The following is a 19,971-nucleotide window of genomic DNA, read 5'->3' on the forward strand; positions in this document are numbered from 1 at the left end:
CAATTACATTGTATACACTACCTACAACCTAACAAGTGATATTAAAGTAATAAAAGGGAGGAGGTTGTCCGTTTTCAGAGCATGCTAGAGGACAACAATCATGCCCGGATACTGGCACTCCCGGGAGACGGACACCTTGATATGTCTACTGAGTACGCACTAAACAAACAGTACTTGAGTAAAACAACACTATACAAAAAATAAATAAATATACAAAATCTTACATGCCTTGTAGAGGCTCTTTAGATAGTATTCTATATAACGCCTCCCTAAACAAATGATGTAATATCGTCGATTAGCAACGACTGTTATGGCGTAGTAATGGCTGTACAGCAAAACTGTGTTCGAGACCTTGTTCTGTAACAGTATGGAACAGTGAATTATGTTGACTTACATGATGTAAAGCTCGTTGCTGGACCAACGGCGGCACAGAGGAAACTCAGCGAGTAGAACTGCTGCGAAGCCGAGCGGGAAGCTGGATAGCAACGACTGACGGGCGCCAGTTACTCTTGCTGACTCTACAGGTGTGTTTCCTTTCCCCCCACCCAAATACAAAAGGGGAAATAGTGGTCTGGGCACGAGACTAACCTCAGAGTACGATATACTTATTCAGCCTGTTATGTACGAGTCCAGTCTGCAGTTCATTATGTGTTCCTTTCTTCGTAGAGCATGGTGTGTGCTTTTATATCTGTCATTCATCTATTTAGATGTGACAGGTACAGTACCATGCCAGCTGCTGCAACTGAACAGTTGGTAGTTGAGAATCATGGCCCATGTCTATTTTATACTGATGTACACTGTAGAAGTTTGCCTGAGTCAATTTTTCTATCGTGGCGCATGCATGTATACTAGTATAGGCTGGTTTCCATATATGTAGCCATGAACTGTCTGCATTATTGCCTGTGCCAGAGTCTATACTGTAGCCTGCGAATTGCTGTGGTTGGCCTGTGACTGTACCTGAAATAGATTAACAGTTCGCTACATGTCTGTATTTTATAGAACTGGCAACCTTAATTTGGGTACAACTCAGCACATTACAGGAGTTTTAGTGACACTCTACAAAACATGGTATACTTGTTGGCATCATGTTTGGCTTCTTCACATCGAACAGTGCCTGAGTTTTTGTGCGGTGTTTGTTTCCATTAACAACAAATTGTCCTGCCTGCATGCAATGACGGAAGAGCCAGGAAGGTTGAACCTCCTCCAATTTTTATGGTGGCTATGGCACAGTTGTTGTGATACCAGCGAGGTATGTTTCATTGTTTAAAGTGTTTCATTGTTTAAAGTCAAGACCACGGTAATAATTGCAGGCAATACACATGCAGGTGTTTGCCATTATATAGAAATCAGCTTTATGCCAAGTCACCAATGTGCTTTGATCTCCTTACTTTTCATTATTGCATGGTTAGAAAACTATACAACCTGCCTATGTTGGTATGGTCTGCCCATGTTAATCTGTGCAGTGACCGACATAGTATACTGCCTAGTAATAAGCATGGTAGGAAACTGTTCACATATTTTGTTTCATAGGGAACTTCTTGAGTGGTGGGCCACCATGGTATCAGTTTAATGATATGTATATCTTTGGCTGGTGTTCATAATACTCATGTCCAGTCTGTAATGTGCACCTGTCTACTTGCATTGTATATATCTAAACTTCATTTCTTACATTGTTACTCAATTGCCAAGGCTAGGTACTGCTGAAAAGTGGCCCATACTTGAGACGATAGATGATATTTCACAACATTTATCTTAACTGAAATACACACAACATAATTACTGTACATGTTTGCATGAATGAATCCTAAGTGTCTATCATGATCAGGCTGCAGTCCATATTCCATGATGGGTACATTCCAGGAACCATGTCTGTATAGTAAGATATAACCCACAAATGGCATTGGCCTTTGAGTGTAACTTCAAGGTACTTCAGTTATCATGGCACTTGGAGCAGCTAGTTATTTTGTCATGATATCAGTAGCGTATATTTACAAGTTGTCTAAATGTTTGTGTATCCATATCATATACTGCACTATAGTACATGCATGTCTCTGTACCATAGTTACCACTATTTCTATAACCTATAGGTTGCAAGTATAAGTATTGGACTAATGACTATAGTGAAGAGGATTAATATTGTTGATGCTGTGAAAATTTTTGGATAAAAGGAAAGAAAAGGCTGTAACTTGGAAGTATATACAATACAAAGCATAAGGGATCGTTGAACTTAAATAATTTTTTCCTTGTATTTTACATATTTGTTGAATACACAGCTTATGTTCATACCATTCTAGTTTAGTCATCAAATGTACTGTTATGTATTGTACATGTGTACATCAAGGGCTTACGTATACAACAATGTACATTGCATGTATGTATGTATGTATGTATGTGTGTGTGTGTATGTATGTATGTATGTATGTATGTATGTATGTATGTACGTACGTACGTACGTATGTATGTATGTACGTATGTATATTGCAATTTTAAATATTGGCACCCATTCGGTTGGGCATTTACTATGGTATATATCATTCACAACAATTTCATTACGTTTTCACAGCTTAAAATTTCACATTAATTTCACGATGTTTTGTAGTGCAATATTCATTTCATTTTCATGACCTTTTAATTATTTCTTGCATACTGAAATATTGTAAATTTATGACATTTTCAGTACAAATTCATAAGTATTTTCAGTACAAATTCAGTACTATAGTTACTTCAAATTAAGATTTCACAACGTTTTCACAAACTTTTCAGGTAATGAAATTTAAAAGATTCACGAACTTTTCATGCGATCAATTTCATACAGTTTTGAGGTTATTACTTTTGTGTGAATTTATTGTGAATGTTTTTTCATATTAACTTCATTACTTTGGTGTCCAGTAGTGCATGGGCGATCAAGTGATCAATTATACTGAGCACTACATGATGAGAGCCAAACAGCCAATACAGATTTATAGCCCTAGCTTTTAATATTTCATGTGACTGAGATACTGTAGAGGGAATGTCATCGCAATGTTTGGCTCTGTCACCCACAATCAATGTTAGATACCTGGCCTTTATAAGAGGTGCGACTGTCTTGTGAGACTCTCCCCACCTATTAGGTGAGTGGAACATAACAGTTATACAGCGTGCACTTATGCTCTACCTGTATAAATGCACTTGTGTACACAGTATAACTATATAATATATTCTATATGTACTAGATAAAGTACTGCCGTGAGTGCTATATTTTGTCTCAAGACCACTCTTTCAGTGCTAAATTTCCCATATAGCACGAGCGAAGGAAGTGCTTTATCTGTTATTGAGAACTGTCAACTTGAGGTACACACAAAACAATTAGAAATTTCACGGAGTAGTGTTATCATCAGTAGAATAGGCATTGCGCCAGTGTTGCACTGTGCTGCGCCTTCATTAGTTGTTTTGTGAGTCTAGTCCATCTTCTTAATAACTGAAAGTTTTTGATTGTGGTACTTTATCAAGTATATTTCCATGATATTCCTAGGACATTTCCATTTATGAGCGCAAAACGTAGTAAGAACGTTCAATGCTGCTGACCACAAGCAACCATCATCGAAATCTTCAAATGTGTCTATAAATTAAACAACGTTTAACAGGTTAAACCAGGTTAATGTAGCAAAGTACGCAGGTGTGCATAACACAAAGTGGGTTATTACTCACGTGAACAGGGCGCGAAGAGGAGCAATGGGCACGGACGGCAATAACTGGACTTGGGCGGCGTTTACTAGAATACAGGGGCAGCAACAATTAGAAAACATATGTTGCGCATGCGTAAGCAAAAGGCGGGCTTGAAGTGTGAATGCGTGGCCAGCGAAATTGTTTGTGTGAACGCGTGGCCAGCGAAATTGTTAGTCCCACTTGGTTCGTCTCGGTTAATTGTTTTGAAAGCGTTCGTAAAAAAATTGTTGGCACTGGTCGGAGAGAGAATGCCGCCCAAAAGGAGGAGCAAGAGAAGACGTGCGGAGTCGGAAGCGACGGAGGAAGGTACCACGACGGTCCAGGGAACCACAACGGACGTTTCTACTGGGTCGACAACAGGCAGCGGCAGGTCCTCCGATCCTTTAATCAGAGGAGATATCCCGGCAATCGTTGAAGAGATCACGAAGCAGCTCCGCTCGAACAGTGATGGAGGCCACGCGTCCTTGACGCCAGGTACGTGCTAGACACGCACTGTATACCCCCCCCCCCTCCCCTTGTCGTAGCCCATGGGCCCATTTGGGTAAGGGACACTCCCAGGTCCCAGGGTCCGTTGTGCCCCGGCGCGGACTACCGGGTGACCATGTGCGCCTTTGTAACCCCCCCCCCCCCCCCCGCACAACACAATTCACACAATTCCTTTGTCACTGTATATACTTGTATGTGGCTCATGAATCGTCGATTGCTGTGAAAGTATTGTAATGCCCCCACACCTCCCCTCCCCTTGGGCCTCCCAAGTATAAGGGCCACTACACATATGTCAAGGGATGTATGGCTTAGACGGTAGCGTTGTTAAAAAAAAAAAAATTTATTGATTGATAAAAAAGGACATGCCATGCCCTGCATACTTAGGTAGGAATCATCTTTCATGTAATAAACATTTATCCATTGCAGCCATTGCAAGGATCCCTTCTCCGGAGACCATTTCCCATGTATCTGTAATCTCCGGCCCGCCATTAAGACGGGGACTAACATCAAGTCAAGACCCAGAACAAAGTGATGATGCCCCACCAAGAGGCACAACGGACAGTGTTACCTTCAGTGCAGGGTTCCCACCAGTACCGTCCAAGCTGGTCAAGCGGATTCAGGATGGTGAATATGTGGACTTGGCCGAGCTGACAATAGACTGTCTAAGCATGCCGGGTCTTTCCAACGCGAGCAGATCAACCCAGATCAGGAAACGGCCTATTACTTCCATTACTGAGTGGACACAGTGCTTCAACAACTACACTTCGATCCATGGACGCACCCAGCCAGAAAAGATCCATGATTTTTTAGGATATGAACACTTGATTATAGAGGCACACTTAGAGTATTTTGGAGATGCGTGGGCAGTGTACGACCGTCGTTTTCGACAAATTGCAGCATCCCGCGGAGACATTATTTGGGCAAGACGAGACATGGACCTGTGGCACACAGTATTCGCGGGTTGCCAACGCCGACCATATTGCAAACACTGTTTCGGGCCAACTCATTCAGAGGATCAATGCTGTGCAGCTTCGGTGCCCCTACCCAGGGAGAGAACGACTGTGACACCGAAACCCAGAATCTGCCGAGAATGGAACTTCTCGCAATGCTCTTTCTTGGGTTGTCGGTATATCCATGCTTGCTTGACCTGTTACACCGACCCAGACTCCACAGGCAGCAACCACAAATGGATCCAGTGTCATCGAAACGCTAACCGACGCCGAGGACCTTCAGCACCCCCTCTAAGGGGGGTGCCCCCACTGATGGGGATGTCACAGCCCCCTTATTGAAGAGGATGCTAGACAAACACTTGCATGGCTATAATCCAGGAACCATCTTGATTAGCACACAGTTAGGATCACTGGGCAATTACAATTGTGAATAGAAATCAACACGAGCACAACTCCAATTTTGTGATCCACCCCCATATGTTCCTTTTCTTTTTCCTTTTGTGTATGTATTAAGCCATTGTCATTAGCGTATGGTGTCATGTGATCTGCAATTAAGATAATAATGTGATAGTTATCATTAGGGATAAAGGGTTATGCCTGCCATAATACCCCCTCCCCCCCCCCCCCCCCCCTTTTTTTTTCTCCCTGTAGTGCCCATCTATGACTTACCACCAGAATTGTGGGATAAAGAGCTAGTGCAACAGGCTCCCAGGCCACCTTCCCCGGACAGCTGGTTACAGCAATGGTCATCCTCACTCCAAACTAATTCCCCTTTCCAAGTGCCCATCACAGCTAGCTTGGTACATACCCCACTTTGTGCCCCGGCATGGTATTCAATGCTGATAAATCACCCTCATAGGCAGCTGGTGCAATTCACACTATGTGGTATCCAAGAGGGCTTCCGTATTGGCTTCACAAAACCCACATCATTGAAGTCTGCCAAACGCAACTTGAAAGGAGCACGAGAACACCCTGATGTAGTTTCCGACTACCTTGCAACAGAACTATCCCTAGGCCGAATTGCAGGACCTTTCCCCCCAGCAGCAGTCCCTCAAGTCCACCTAAATCGTTTTGGCGTTATCCCCAAAGGTCAGACAGGGAGATGGAGGCTCATTGTGGACCTGTCCCACCCCAAAAGTCAGAGCGTGAATGATGGCATACCTAAACATTTATGCTTCCTTAAGTATGTAACCATTGATGAGGCCATAAAGGGGATCGTCCAGCTTGGCCGTGGCACTCTACTGGCCAAGATTGACATAAAGAGTGCATTTCGCCTAATCCCAGTCCATCCACCAGATAGGCACATGCTAGGGATGAAGTGGGGAGATGGAGTATACATTGACACCTGCCTCCCGTTTGGGTTACGCTCAGCGCCCAAACTGTTTAATATCCTAGCAGAATTCTTAGCTTGGATAGTTAGACAAAGCAATGTGTCATTCTTAATTCACTACCTGGATGATTTCCTAACGATGGGGCCTCCTTCCTCCCCAGTCTGCCAACACAATTTAGATACAATCATTCAAACCTGTGATTACCTTGGTGTCCCACTGGCTTTGGAAAAAGTAGAGGGTCCACTTACCACCCTGCCATTCCTAGGCATTGTTCTAGACACCAGCAGGATGGAGGCAAGACTACCCGAAGAAAAGCTTTTGAAACTGTGGAAAGAAATTGTCGACTGGATCGGCTACACCAATGCAACAAAACGGGAAATTCTCTCCCTGGTCGGATCTCTGCAGCATGCTGCAAAAGTGGTACGCTGCGGCAGAGCTTTTGTCTCCCGCATGTATGTAACAGCAGCCAAAGTAAGAGAGCTACATTTCTACACCAGATTAAACGTGGAGTTTAGGTCAGACCTGTGTTGGTGGCACACTTTCTTAACGGACTGGAATGGCCTCAGCCTGCTCCGCTGGAATGACAACAACTGGTCTCCCAGCCACATCATCCAGACAGATGCATTAGGCTCTTGGGGGTGTGGTGCCTTTTGGGAGGGCCAGTGGTTGCAATTGTGCTGGCCACCAGAATGGGCCCAATACAACATCATGATAAAAGAACTGGTTCCCATAGTTTTGAGTTGCGCTGTCTGGGGTAAACAGTTGGCAGGGAGTAAAGTACTGTTTGAATGCGACAACTCCAGCGTGGTCGCTGCAGTTAACAAGCAATACACAAGAGAACCAACAGCCATGCACTTACTACGGGGTCTCTGGTTTTTTGTAGCCTATTTTGATATTGATGTTAAGTGTAAGCATATAGCAGGGGTAACCAACACAACAGCAGATCACTTGTCCCGTGGTAACCTACGTCAATTTTTCTCTTTACACCTTCAGGCATCCCTCCAGCCATCTCCACTGCCTCCACCATTGCTCCAGATCATAGCGGGAGGGCCAGATTGGACATCACCTCTATTCAGGCAGCTGTACAATACTACTTTGAGAATGGTTTAGCACCAGCTACTCAACGATGTTATAGTGCCGGCCAACAAAGATACATATAATTCTGCACACAAGCTAATCTAACACAGATACCCACTTCAGAAAGCACATTGTCACTGTTTGTAGCTTATTTAGCACGCACAGGTTTAGCACACAGCACAATAAAAGTCTATCTTTCCTCTAATGGTAATTTACACTTATCCTGCAGTCAGCACCACGTGTACCGCAGGGCTCTCACCCCACGCTTGGAACAGATCCTCCAGGGCATCAAACGAGAACAAGCCAGTACACGCCCAGTCAGAATACGCCTCCCCGTCACAGTGGACATCATGCATAGCATCTACTCAGTTTTGTCTAAGACCCCAAACCAATACCAGGAAATCATGCTGTGGGCAGCATGCTGCACCGCATTCTTCGGTTTCCTCCGAGTGGGGGAAATGACCGTCCCTACGAAGACTGCTTTTAATGACTCCATTCACTTGTCCTTACAGGACGTTGCTCTTGACAGCAGGTCAACACCAACCATAGTTTGGCTCACGATCAAGCAGTCTAAGACTGACCCCTTCCGCAAGGGAGCCAAGTTATGCCTGGGTCTAACAGATTCGATAGTCTGCCCAATCAAGGCATTGCTTCCTTACTTGGCACTTAGAGGTAGCAAACCCGGTTCATTATTCCTTGTGGAGGACAAAACACCCCTGACTCGGGTCCAGTTTAAGTCTCTCCTCTCTGCTACATTAAAGAAGGCTGGGCTAGATGACTCACAATACAACACCCACAGTTTCAGGATCGGCGCAGCCACTGCAGCAAAGGCAGCAGGAATCTCAGATACACATATCCAATTGTTGGGCCGCTGGAGGAGTTCAGCATTCCAAGGCTACATCAAAACATCCATCCAAGTTCTCACAAGGCTCTCCAAGCAACTGGTATCTGCTCCTGGGTCTCTTACAAGAAACAAGTGCGTCATATATTAGCATACCAAATAATTATACCTTCATATGGCATATCTTTGTATAGACTGTTGTACTCACATATTTGCACATGTTATATAGAGTAATCATTGAATATTATAAGGGCACAAGGAAAGTGAAGTGATCAACAAACAGGCTGGCTTCTAGTGGATATGCAGAGGCTCCTGCTATTCCTATGGCTTGGAGGGAAAGGCAGTAGCCTTTCTTTGGCCTGTAGAAATTTTGTGGCTTCAAGTTGGGGGAATCCCCAAGAATTTCTACCTCCAAGCCTTTATAGTAAATAATTGGCCAATATATTTCGGGTACTAAACTTAATTTGCTGAAAGTGGCCTCCTTTGTTAAAACGGCTAAATAGGAGAACCAGGGAGCCCTGCACAACCACCAAGAAAACCACCATCAGCTGACGGTGGCATTTCAATGTTCAGTGGGATAGAGGAAGGGACCAGGCTTACTGGGTCTCAACTAACTAGCTACATTAAACAACGTTTAACAGGTTAAACCAGGTTAATGTAGCGAAGTACGCAGGTATGCATAACACAAAGTGGGTTATTACTCACGTGAACAGGGCGCGAAGAGGAGCAATGGGCATGGACGGCAATAACTGGACTTGGGCGGCGTTTACTAGAATACAGGGGCAGCAACAATTAGAAAACATATGTTGCGTATGTGTAAGCAAAAGGCGGGCTTGAAGTGTGAACGCGTGGCCAGCGAAATTGTTTGTCCCACCCAACCCACCCCCCTAGACTTATAAGCACAACACGATTAGGTACCTGTATGAAGGAGGTGTGGGGTGAATCAGGCAGTCCCGGAGGGACGCATGAGAAATCCTACGTCCAATCTAATTATCCTCCCAGAATTGTCCATCTTGAGACTAGCTCAGGGTGTGAAAGTGCAGGGTTCTGTTAGGAGGAGCCTCTAGGCCTGTAGAAATTTTGTGGCTTCAAGTTGGGGGAATCCCCAAGAATTTCTACCTCCAAGCCTTTATAGTAAATAATTGGCCATTATATTTCGGGTACTAAACTTAATTTGCTGAAAGTGGCCTCCTTTGTTAAAACGGCTAAATAGGAGAACCAGGGAGCCCTGCACAACCACCAAGAAAACCACCATCAGCTGACGGTGGCATTTCAATGTTCAGTGGGATAGAGGAAGGGACCAGGCTTACTGGGTCTCAACTAACTAGCTACATTAAAATTTTTTTTTTTCCCGCATGGACTGCTAGCATACACACAGCAAAACCCCCGGACAGGGGCCTTAACAAGAAAGCCCTGCAGTCTACTGGCCAAACTGCAGGGGGTGGGAGCATGAAACAGAGTTCAACTCCCACAAAGGACTGCCAGGCAACAGGCTAAATAGATGTAAAAATGTCCAGGAATTGTGGCGCCACAGACAAACAGAGAGTTGCTCTAGCAGATGGCGGTATGCTAGGCCACGAGAAATGCCACTTCTGGTGGTTGTCCTCAAAGCAATATCCTGCAAGACAGGACGACTAGCAGCAGACCACAAACCCAAGGACTCAACCACCAGGGGGACAAAAACACCTCCAGCAGCCTGTACAAGCTCATCATGGTGAGCATCCTTATCTTCTTCTCCCTTAGCAGCAGCCACACCTGCTGAAACTGCAGACCGACCAACAGAGATTCTTGTAATGGACAACGTACAGTAACATCGAAGTACGCAGGCTTCCCATGCACAAAGTCAGGGTGAAAAACATCACCCGGGCGATCCAATCGGGAACCAGCACAACGTTGCTCTTTACGGCAACCAGTGTTGTCCTGAAGTAAAGCATGATATATCACATCACATAAAGCATCGTGCCTACGTATATGCATGGTTCCATGTCCACAGCCCAGCAGATGATCACCAAATTGATCAACAACACTACCACATGGGCAGCGAACTGGAGAAGTGGCAGAAAAGAGAGGGACACCAAGCCAGTATCGAAGAGAACATACAAACTCCTGTGAGGACATGGATAGGCCTAAAGAATCACAAGGAATGGCCCAAAGCCATGAACTGGTACAGGGGTCAGCAGAAATTGAACGAATTCTGGCTTGGTCCCGAATGGTAAGTGAATTAAGCAAAAGGGTCTGACGAGCAATATCAAGTTCATGTTGGAAAACACGCTGCCCACAAGCTGGATGGATAAGATCAGGAAGGGAATCACTGTTAATCAAGGACAGCAGAATTGGGGTAGCAACATCCTGATCCGGGATGGAAGGAAACACGTCAGGACCCCACTAAAAGACTGGAGCAGACGATAACACAATTCTTGGGAGCTGAAACAAGAGCCTAAAAAGGCTGCTGAAGAGGTACTGGTAGCTTCACGCAAACCCAATCCTCCCATAGAACACGGTAGAGTGGCCTGCAGCCAAGATAAGTCAGATATAGAAGATTTGAAACAAATGTTCTATATTCACCATACAAGTACAAGTGTTCTATATTGGGCAGTTATAGAACACTTTAATAGACCACAGTTCTATATCAGGTAGTCATAGAACTGCCAGGTCTATTTTGCATAGCCTACTTTGAGTGAGTAATCACTCATTCTGGCTGGTACAACCAATCAACCAAGCCAGTGTAGGCTGATAGCCTGACTATGCTGGCTGACCAGTCAACCCAACCAGTAAGAGCAATTTAATGTAGCTATTGCTCTTACTGGTTGGGTTGACTGGTCAGCCAGCATAGTCAGGCTATCAGCCTACACTGGCTTGGTTGATTGGTTGTACCGGCCAGAATGAGTGATTACTCACTCAAAGTAGGCTATGCAAAATAGACCTGGCAGTTCTATGACTACCTGATATAGAACTGTGGTCTATTAAAGTGTTCTATAACTGCCCAATATAGAACACTTGTGCTTGTATGGTGAATATAGAACATTTGTTTGCTTTGAACCTCCCACGCAAAGTTCTCTCTCTCTCTATATATATATATATATATACAGTATATGTGTACGTATGTAGTAGTTTTAACATGGGCACAAGTGATTTGCCTGTAATCAGGGGCGGAGGAAGTAGTTGATATGAGGGGGGGCTGGGCTGATCCAGACTTAGTCTCTAGTTTGGTATGGTGAGACCAAAAAAAAAAAAAAAAAAAGGTTGCAACCAGCTGACAATAGCTGCCCACCTCATTAGTTACACATTAATAGCTGATAAACTACATAAAAATCCTTACATAGCTCGCTACACACTGCTCTAATACTGTCACTGCTTTACTAGAGTGACTGCTCTATTAGAGTATCTCGATCTTTATCGCGGTTTTCAGCCCCACTCCAAGAAGGATAATTTCGGCGTGGTATCATTCTTAGGGGGGGCTTTAGCCCCCCTTTCTGCCGCCTATGCCTGTAATACATGCACAAGCACGAGGGAACAGCCCAAGTGCAAGTGCGTATATTTCAGGCAAAATCACAAGTTCCCATGTTACAATAAATATATTCCACTTGGGTGACTCACCTGTAAGTGTGGGAAACTACAGGAATCCTTTGCGAGTGTATTCATATGGGACCATGTGAATTTTGATTGTGAATAATGTCGTAAGAGCAATGAAGGCACTACTGAGAGGCCGGATGTAAGCGTATCGACATGAGTGTGCAGATTGCTTTTGATTGTAGGTATGCAATTAAACACAGGAAGCCAAGATGCAAGCTGAACACCTCACAGTGAAGCTGAAGTGCACTATAAAGTACTTTCTATACTAACCATGAATAAATTAAGTAGTAAATATGTTTACAGCGCTATAACGGCCTCGTCAATTAAGCACCACACCCAGTCAATATGTGTGCATGTGTGACATTGCCCCAGGTGTCAAAACAACAATATATAAAGATGACTCAAGTGCACTAAACTACTTACTTCACCAGCCATAAATATGTAAGCTAAAGTAGTGAATATGTTAACGCTAAAGGCCTACTCCCAGTGTCTGGACATTGCCATGTGACTAGAATGCAACCAAAACAGCAACCCGTCACCTTCTTCATTAGTAAAACAATGAACTATCTTCTTCTCCAAGCCCACAATTTATCTATTCTTTGGCTCACTTTGCAAAACTAAAACCCACTATTGATCCTGTGAAGTGTCACTATTATTAAAGCAGAGGAGATCACACAGTTTCATCAAAGAAATCAGATGATTTCTGAGAACGCTTGAAATGCATTAATGAGAAATGGAGGTAGTACGTATATACAAGTTATATCCCTCCTAGGAGGGTTATATATAACTTGTATACACTACCTCCATTTCTCGTGCATCCCTGAGCACTGATAGCAGTGCTATTATACCTCGCATACATTCCCTTTGAAGTGAGGTGTGAAAGTGGTACATATAGATACACAGTAATGTAACAATGAACAATACTTGCACATAATCTTACCTTGATTGCAGCAGGAATGGCAGCACAAACAATATTCCCCAGACAGTGATATACAACAACATATACCAACAATGATCATTGTGACTATCACAACTACTCCTGCAATTGCAGCTCCATAACATTCTTGACATTCAAAGTGATCATCACCTGTAGCAGTAAACATACAGGTCTAAGGGTCTGCTTAAGTTGTAATTATTTTACACGTACGATTTAGGAGTGGCTAGGGTTGTATTGAAATTTCAATATCACAGTGTATGAACTGATTGATGTTGTGCTACTTTTAAAAAAAACCAGGTGTCTGCCTTGTAATACAATAATTGTTTATTACTTAATTTGTTTACTATTTACCAACTCAATCAGTTAATTTATTATGCAATTAACTATTATTTGTTACTGAAAGGTTACATCTCAGGACAAAGCAACATTGAAAAGTGAAGAAATCAAGTCCGTACCTATATCTATTGACATGGGGTTGTCAATAAACAATATGTAATTGTAAAACTTATATAGCAATAAGTGTCTTCTCAAACTTTATACTTTCTTATGTGAATTCTTTAGCCATCACCAGACCTCTTATGTCAAAGAGCTTTGTTCTTTGGTAACTGTACAGCACAAACAAGGAGTTTTGTTCCACACAGAACATGGGTGAGCTTCTGTTTAGTGGTTTCAGTCAGGGCCACACTCTCATGAAGAAAACAATTATAAGAAAGCTAACCCTCAGTGCAGTCCATTTTCATTATTTTCTAGAATAAAGGCTTGTTTTCTTTAGTTTGAAAATTGCTTGCTCCTGTGGGTATGTGGACAGATATGTATACACACATATACACAGGCACACTTTCCCAAATCAATTTCAGGAAAAAAGGCTTGCACCCACAGCTGACCTGTGGTTGGCTCTAGGTGTATTCCCAGTTTAAGACTTATGATATTTTATCATTGTGGATGTTTTGATAATATTATATCCCAAAATGGTGAATGATACAACTACAGTACATGTACATCGCATATGTAGGTAGTGGAAGGACATCCACTGGGAATGCTGAGCACCAAAATTCAAGAACAGTAGTCATCATGTGAACTCCTATAAGGCTTCTATAAACTTGTCAAGTAAGATCGAGACACTGTAATATAGCAATCACTCAAAATAGAGTAGTCACCATAATAATATTATGTATAGCAGTAAAGCAAGCATTCAAAATTAATAGTGAATACAGGAGCTGGAACAACTGAAGTTGCAGAAAACTAAATCTTTAGCTTTCAACATTTATTGGGGGCAGATACAGAGGGAGGAGGGGGTGGGGGGTCAAGGGGGGCTCTTGACCCCCCTCCAAATATTTTTAGATACCAAGATCAAGATACTCTAATAGAGCAGTTACTCTAATAAAGCAGTCACAGTATTACAGCAGTGTGTAGTGAACTATTTAAGGATTTTGATGTACTTGATCAGCGATAAATATGTAGTTGGAGAGGTGGGCAGTTATTGTCAGCCAGCTGTGACCTTTTTTTATTTTTTTAGTCTTATCTTACCAAACCAGAAACAATGTAGCGCCTCAGTTCATTTTGACCCCCCTTTCCATAACTCTGGATCCGCTCCTGGGGGAGAACTCCAGACCTCTTAAAATTAGCATGACACACCTACCTGTACTACTACTACCTATGTACGTAAATTTTGGGCACCACAACTCTTGCAACCTTTCTCCTCTTATGTATCATTTCATTAACATTGTACTACCACGATATAACTGGTTACCACTCACCCCTATGGCACAACTACAGTATGCATATTATGTGTGCATGTACAAAATGCATACAGTATGCGTACAGAGTACAAACAATACTACCATGCACAATGATTTTCATACCATACATCTATGTATCCATCAAAATGATAATAACTTACCATTTTTGCAACAAACGCAATAACACATTGCTACAACAATTACTGCAACAATGATGCACACTCCAACGACCAGTGATCCAATCACCACAAACTGATCAAAGAATTCTTCACCTGTCATAGGTAATCATGTATTCTGTACATACAAACTGTACATTACAAAGTAAGATTAGTTCATTTTGATTATTGATGTGTGGTAGATACGTACCATTATGCAATTGAAGGGGTCAGTGGAAAAAGGGGACATGTGCTATTGTAGATTTTCCGTTTTCTAAAAATTATAATGGCTTGTTTTAACTTTTAACCATGTGAATAATGTTGTCACTAAGTAAACAACAGAATTTAAAAGTTCATGGCAGTCTCAAAATAATTTAGCAAATATTCCAATAATCAATTATGTCTCAAGTTCTGTTTAATGCCCACTATGTGGTCACCTAAATTTTCAAATGGCACTTGCCCCTTTTACTGCTGGCCCCATCAATCGGTAAGCCTCACCACTTTTACCAAACCATTAGCTACGTAGGTTAGAGCCTGATTGGCTTTGTCAACTCTTTGTAAATGTGATTGTTAATGACAAGAACTTACATGTGGAGTTAGATGGTCTGCAAGTCTTATTGCGACAAGTAATACACCACACTAATACTATTAAAATAAGGATCACTACTACTACTGATATAATTCCTGCTGCTATTCCAGATACTGTTCCATAGCATTCAGAACATGAATCATCATCACCTGTAAAGTGAATGCACAACTTTTACAAATACAGTAGATTGACAAAGTAAAATCCAGGTGGGTTGTAATTTTACCCAATTCTGTTTACTAGTCCATTGTGTGACATACAGGGTAAAGGCCTTTTCACACTCTAGTCGAATGCGCATCGAAGCCGGATCAAACAATTTTACACCTGAGCAGGATTGACAGCAATGCACATTTAATCCAGCTTCATTTCAATCCACCTCCAGGGGTGAATTGACTGGACTTAATGTGCATTAGCTCAATTAGAAAGGGGCGCCGTACAGTCTCCAGATATCTCGTGCAAAGCATGGCTATTGCACCAAGACTAATGTGACGGCATACCTAGAGATATACTCAGCTTGTGGAAATGATACAGTGCATGGGTGAGTGTTGAAGGAATAGCGTACCCTTCTGAAATGATTGTGCCCGGTACAGGTTTCCTCCTAAGAATTAACCAGCTCCTTGGCACCCAGCGTTTTAAAGTGTAATAACAGCATTCCTCACTGTGAATACTTTTCAGACTCCAAGGAATATGAAGAAGGCAGTACAATGACCGAGGCCATTTAAGTTTTTGTTATGTAATCGGATAATTAATCATGTGTTATGAAAGTGAATTGAATTCAGTTGCTGCTCACGTACTGTAGTGCAACATGGACCAAAGGGCATTCGATCCACTTTGAGTCAGATCCGCATTCAGTGCACATCATTATATAGTGTGAAAAGGCCTTAAGGCTTTGCCTATTTGATAAGTTGTGCATGGCTCAGATTCATTTTAAAACCAATGGGTTGTTTAGTAGGTTAAAAGAGCTACGTAGTTTAGACATGTTTATGGTATCTGGTTACAACTGAGCCATATACTTCAAAAATAGTCCAGGTAAAAAATTCATACCATAGTGTATGCAGACATGTCAAATCCCTTCCAGTTTTACAAGCCACATAACTATTATAAATGGTTACAAACATAGCTAGTAGCTACATACATACGCAGCTCAATAAAGTTTTGGTATAGCATAAGTTTAATTTATGACTGCTGGCTATATTACAGCATCTAAATTTTTGTACTTAATACATTTAGTATGTATGCTTAGTTTTCACACTGTAACTTTTTGCTTGTCATTCCATCGTCAGCTGTAAAGTTAGCCTTGATAGTCTGCAAAAAAATCATAAGCTGTTTGTCAAATAGGTGTGACAACAAACTGTAACAGTAATTTTATATGCAATTCCTTTGTCCAATCTATGCAAAACTTGTACATAGCATAAAATAATGTGTTTTTCTATGATTTAATTGTGTAAATCAGACTCCATGTATCCAAAAAGGAGTTTAAGAAGATGAAGATCAAGACAATGTACATTGTAAATAGAAGGTGGCTGTATATAACACAGTGGAAGGTTCAGAATTTTCACAGCAAACCAGCCCATTTGCCTCCAAACATGACTGAGATAATTATAATGTTTCATTGCGTGTATAATACACACTTGTTGGTTGCTGGTCATGCACCACCTTCTCTTGGTTGTCTTGATTTACAGTATACACAGTACATTTTGTTATACGCACCTGTAAAAGTTGAAGTGAGATTTTTAGTGGTAAAATTTCCACACACTGGATCTCCAACTTCCATCATATTAGTCACATTGATACCAACAACACAATAATTGTATGTTGTACCACTTGTTAGGTTAGTGAGTGTTATTTGTTGAGTTGGATAATTGTAACTTGTTAATGGCCCAGTAATATTACCAGTAGTATTCATTATCAGTGATGTGACATCAATGTTATTTGTAGTGATGTTGTACAGAACACATTCCAGTTTAGAAGAAAAGCAGGCCAATTCACACTTCACTATTGTTAAATTATGTGAAGCATTCTTTACGTTGACATTCAATATTGCATTACTCCCTGAAAACACAAGATGATGATTTGTGAATACAGTTATAGTAATAAGCACACATAGACTACTGCATTCTATTTTATAGAATCTGTTGTCAAATGCATTGTTCTTAAAATTTTCTGCTAATGTGTTGGTGTACAAAAGATTGGACATACAGTACAAATAATAACCATTAAAGTTGCATAGTGTGATATTACATGTGGTCAGCATTTTTCAACATCATGGAAATGCATTATTAATTTATAATCTTAGTTATGTCTAAAATATGGAATTAACTTTGACAAGCTTCCTTAATATCAGAAAAATTAGACTATGCATTATGGGTAAATCACTGATCAAACAGCATGGTAGTATAGATGTTTCAGCACGTGATTTTCGTTACGTCATTTTCCGGAAGTTGCCATATTGGTGAACAGGTTGCTATGGAGGGTGTAGCTATTGGTGTACAGCTGTTTTTGCTATAGTACGTCGGAGTACGCCTCTATCTCTATATTGTTTAAATATGCCGACAGCTTGCCATGTGAGCAAAGGTTCAATATCAGGCTAAACTTTCGCTTATTGCAGGAGTGGACCTATTTTTCCTCTGGTGAACTAGGGGTTGCCACTAGCGATGTACCACCTGTGGAAATGTGCGACTTGGTTTTGTACCTCATTTTGAGGACGAGCTTTTTGACTATGAAGCAGTTTAAGGCACATAAAAGGCTGGAAGCTTATAACCAGTTCATCAGTGGCTGGGTGAATGATGTATGTGCTTACTCGAAAGGTGCTTAGAAAATATCTTTCATCAGGACGAGCATTTTTATATATTGTGCATTTATGTAGTATGTTATATATTCTAGCTATTGTTGGCTTGTTTAAAATTTTATTTATTGCTTGTTTAATTTAAAATCATTGTAATAATAATAATTTGCTTAGGCCTGCGTCAAAATTATGCCAGCATAATAAAAAGCATCGTAGGCTGGAGTACTATGCAAGCATAATGCTGGTATATATTATTAGTGGATATTTCAAACTATGGAGTTAAAAATAGATCGATACTCCCTAATAGAGCAGTCAACAAACTGAGAACACTCGAATGCATCATAGCTCCATAGATCGATACTCTCTAATAGAACAGTCACTTTATAGTGAAATACTCTAATAGAGCATTTACTGATTAAAATGAATAATTGTCACAAATGTTGCTAACTTAGGAGCATAATACAAGCATAATAGGAACACTGAAACAGCATAATGGGTGAAAATTTTGGGAAATCCCTGAAAGCATTTTGGGCAAAATCTGAGCATATTTGACTCAGGCTTAATATTGCTCTTGTGACTATTTTAATAGAGTAGTTAACTACTTGACCATATTTCTTTATGATACTATAGGTTCTCCATTCACAGAAGTTGAGTGAAACTCCTTTGAGCAGTTGGATAGTGTTGGAGGAGAATGGGGATATGTGACCGGATTTGCGAAAAGGGGTCTTCCACACACATCCAATTTACCAACTTTGACGATTAATAACTTCAGATAGGAAATAGCTATTGATTTGAAATGTGGTCAGTAGTGAGCACCAACATAGCTTAATGGATGGAGAAAATGTCAGGTTTATATGTTAGCTGAACACTAAGTTATGGTCTACCACGTTCATAGAATTGGATGTGTGTGGAAGACCCCTTTTTGCAAATCCGGTCACATATATGCTGTGCTCATTGTAGTGTTGTTTTAGTTAACTATAACTAAAACTAAAAGTACTTTTAGTAAGGCAAATATGTATTAGATAAATAAAACTATAATTATAACTATAACTAAAACCAAATCCATATTATAACTAAAACTAAATCTAAAACTAAAAAGAATTAACTATAACTAGAACCAAAAGATTTCCTTATGCACAACTAAAACTAGAACTAGAACTAAAAGACCTTCATGTTTTTAACTAAAACTGTAACTAAAACTAAAATTACAAAGACAATATAGACATAACTAAATCTATAACTAAAATGGATTAAGAAGGATTACTATAACTAAAACTAAAATTATTCAAGAAACTAGCTATGACTATAACTATACTAAAACAACACTATCAGTTGCTCAAGCCACTGTATGTATAAGTTCACATATGTTCTACAGGTGGAACAAAGCACAGAATGAAACTGAACTGCTGTATGTAGCATCCAAACATCAATATAATTATGCTATAGTTTGTGACATGATGGTGGTTTAGTTAGAACTAAAATTACTTTTAGTAAGACAAATATGTATTAGTTAAGTAAAACTAAAACTATAACTAATAGCAAATCCGTGTTATAATTAAAACTAAATCTATAACTAAAATACAACAGCATATTTTACTAAAACTAAATCTAAAACTAAAAAGAATTGGAAAAGATTACTAAAACTATAACTATAACTAAAAGATTTTCACATTTTAAACTAAAACTATAACTAAAACTAAAACAACACAGAGAATATAACCATAACTAAATCAATAACTAAAAGGAATTAAGAAAAATTACTATAACTAAAATTAAAACTAAAATTATTGATGAAACTGACAATGT

At 40.8% G+C, this 19,971-nt stretch overlaps 1 protein-coding gene across 2 annotated transcripts in view; it reads right to left on the reverse strand.

Annotated features, from left to right (window-relative positions):
- The window catches only part of LOC136260660 (uncharacterized), a 155,550-nt gene that overhangs the window by 16,483 nt on the left and 119,096 nt on the right, over nucleotides 1-19,971 (reverse strand). For both annotated transcript variants that reach the window (XM_066054493.1, XM_066054486.1), the window contains exons 7-10: nucleotides 17,091-17,432; nucleotides 15,383-15,532; nucleotides 14,801-14,911; nucleotides 12,904-13,050 (exon numbers count right to left, since the gene is read on the reverse strand). In XM_066054493.1, the coding sequence (XP_065910565.1) occupies nucleotides 12,904-13,050; nucleotides 14,801-14,911; nucleotides 15,383-15,532; nucleotides 17,091-17,432 (750 nt within the window). The remainder of the gene's footprint in view (nucleotides 1-12,903; nucleotides 13,051-14,800; nucleotides 14,912-15,382; nucleotides 15,533-17,090; nucleotides 17,433-19,971) is intronic.

This window comes from Dysidea avara, chromosome 1 (genome assembly GCF_963678975.1).
Source record: "Dysidea avara chromosome 1, odDysAvar1.4, whole genome shotgun sequence".
Lineage (NCBI taxonomy): Eukaryota > Metazoa > Porifera > Demospongiae > Dictyoceratida > Dysideidae > Dysidea > Dysidea avara.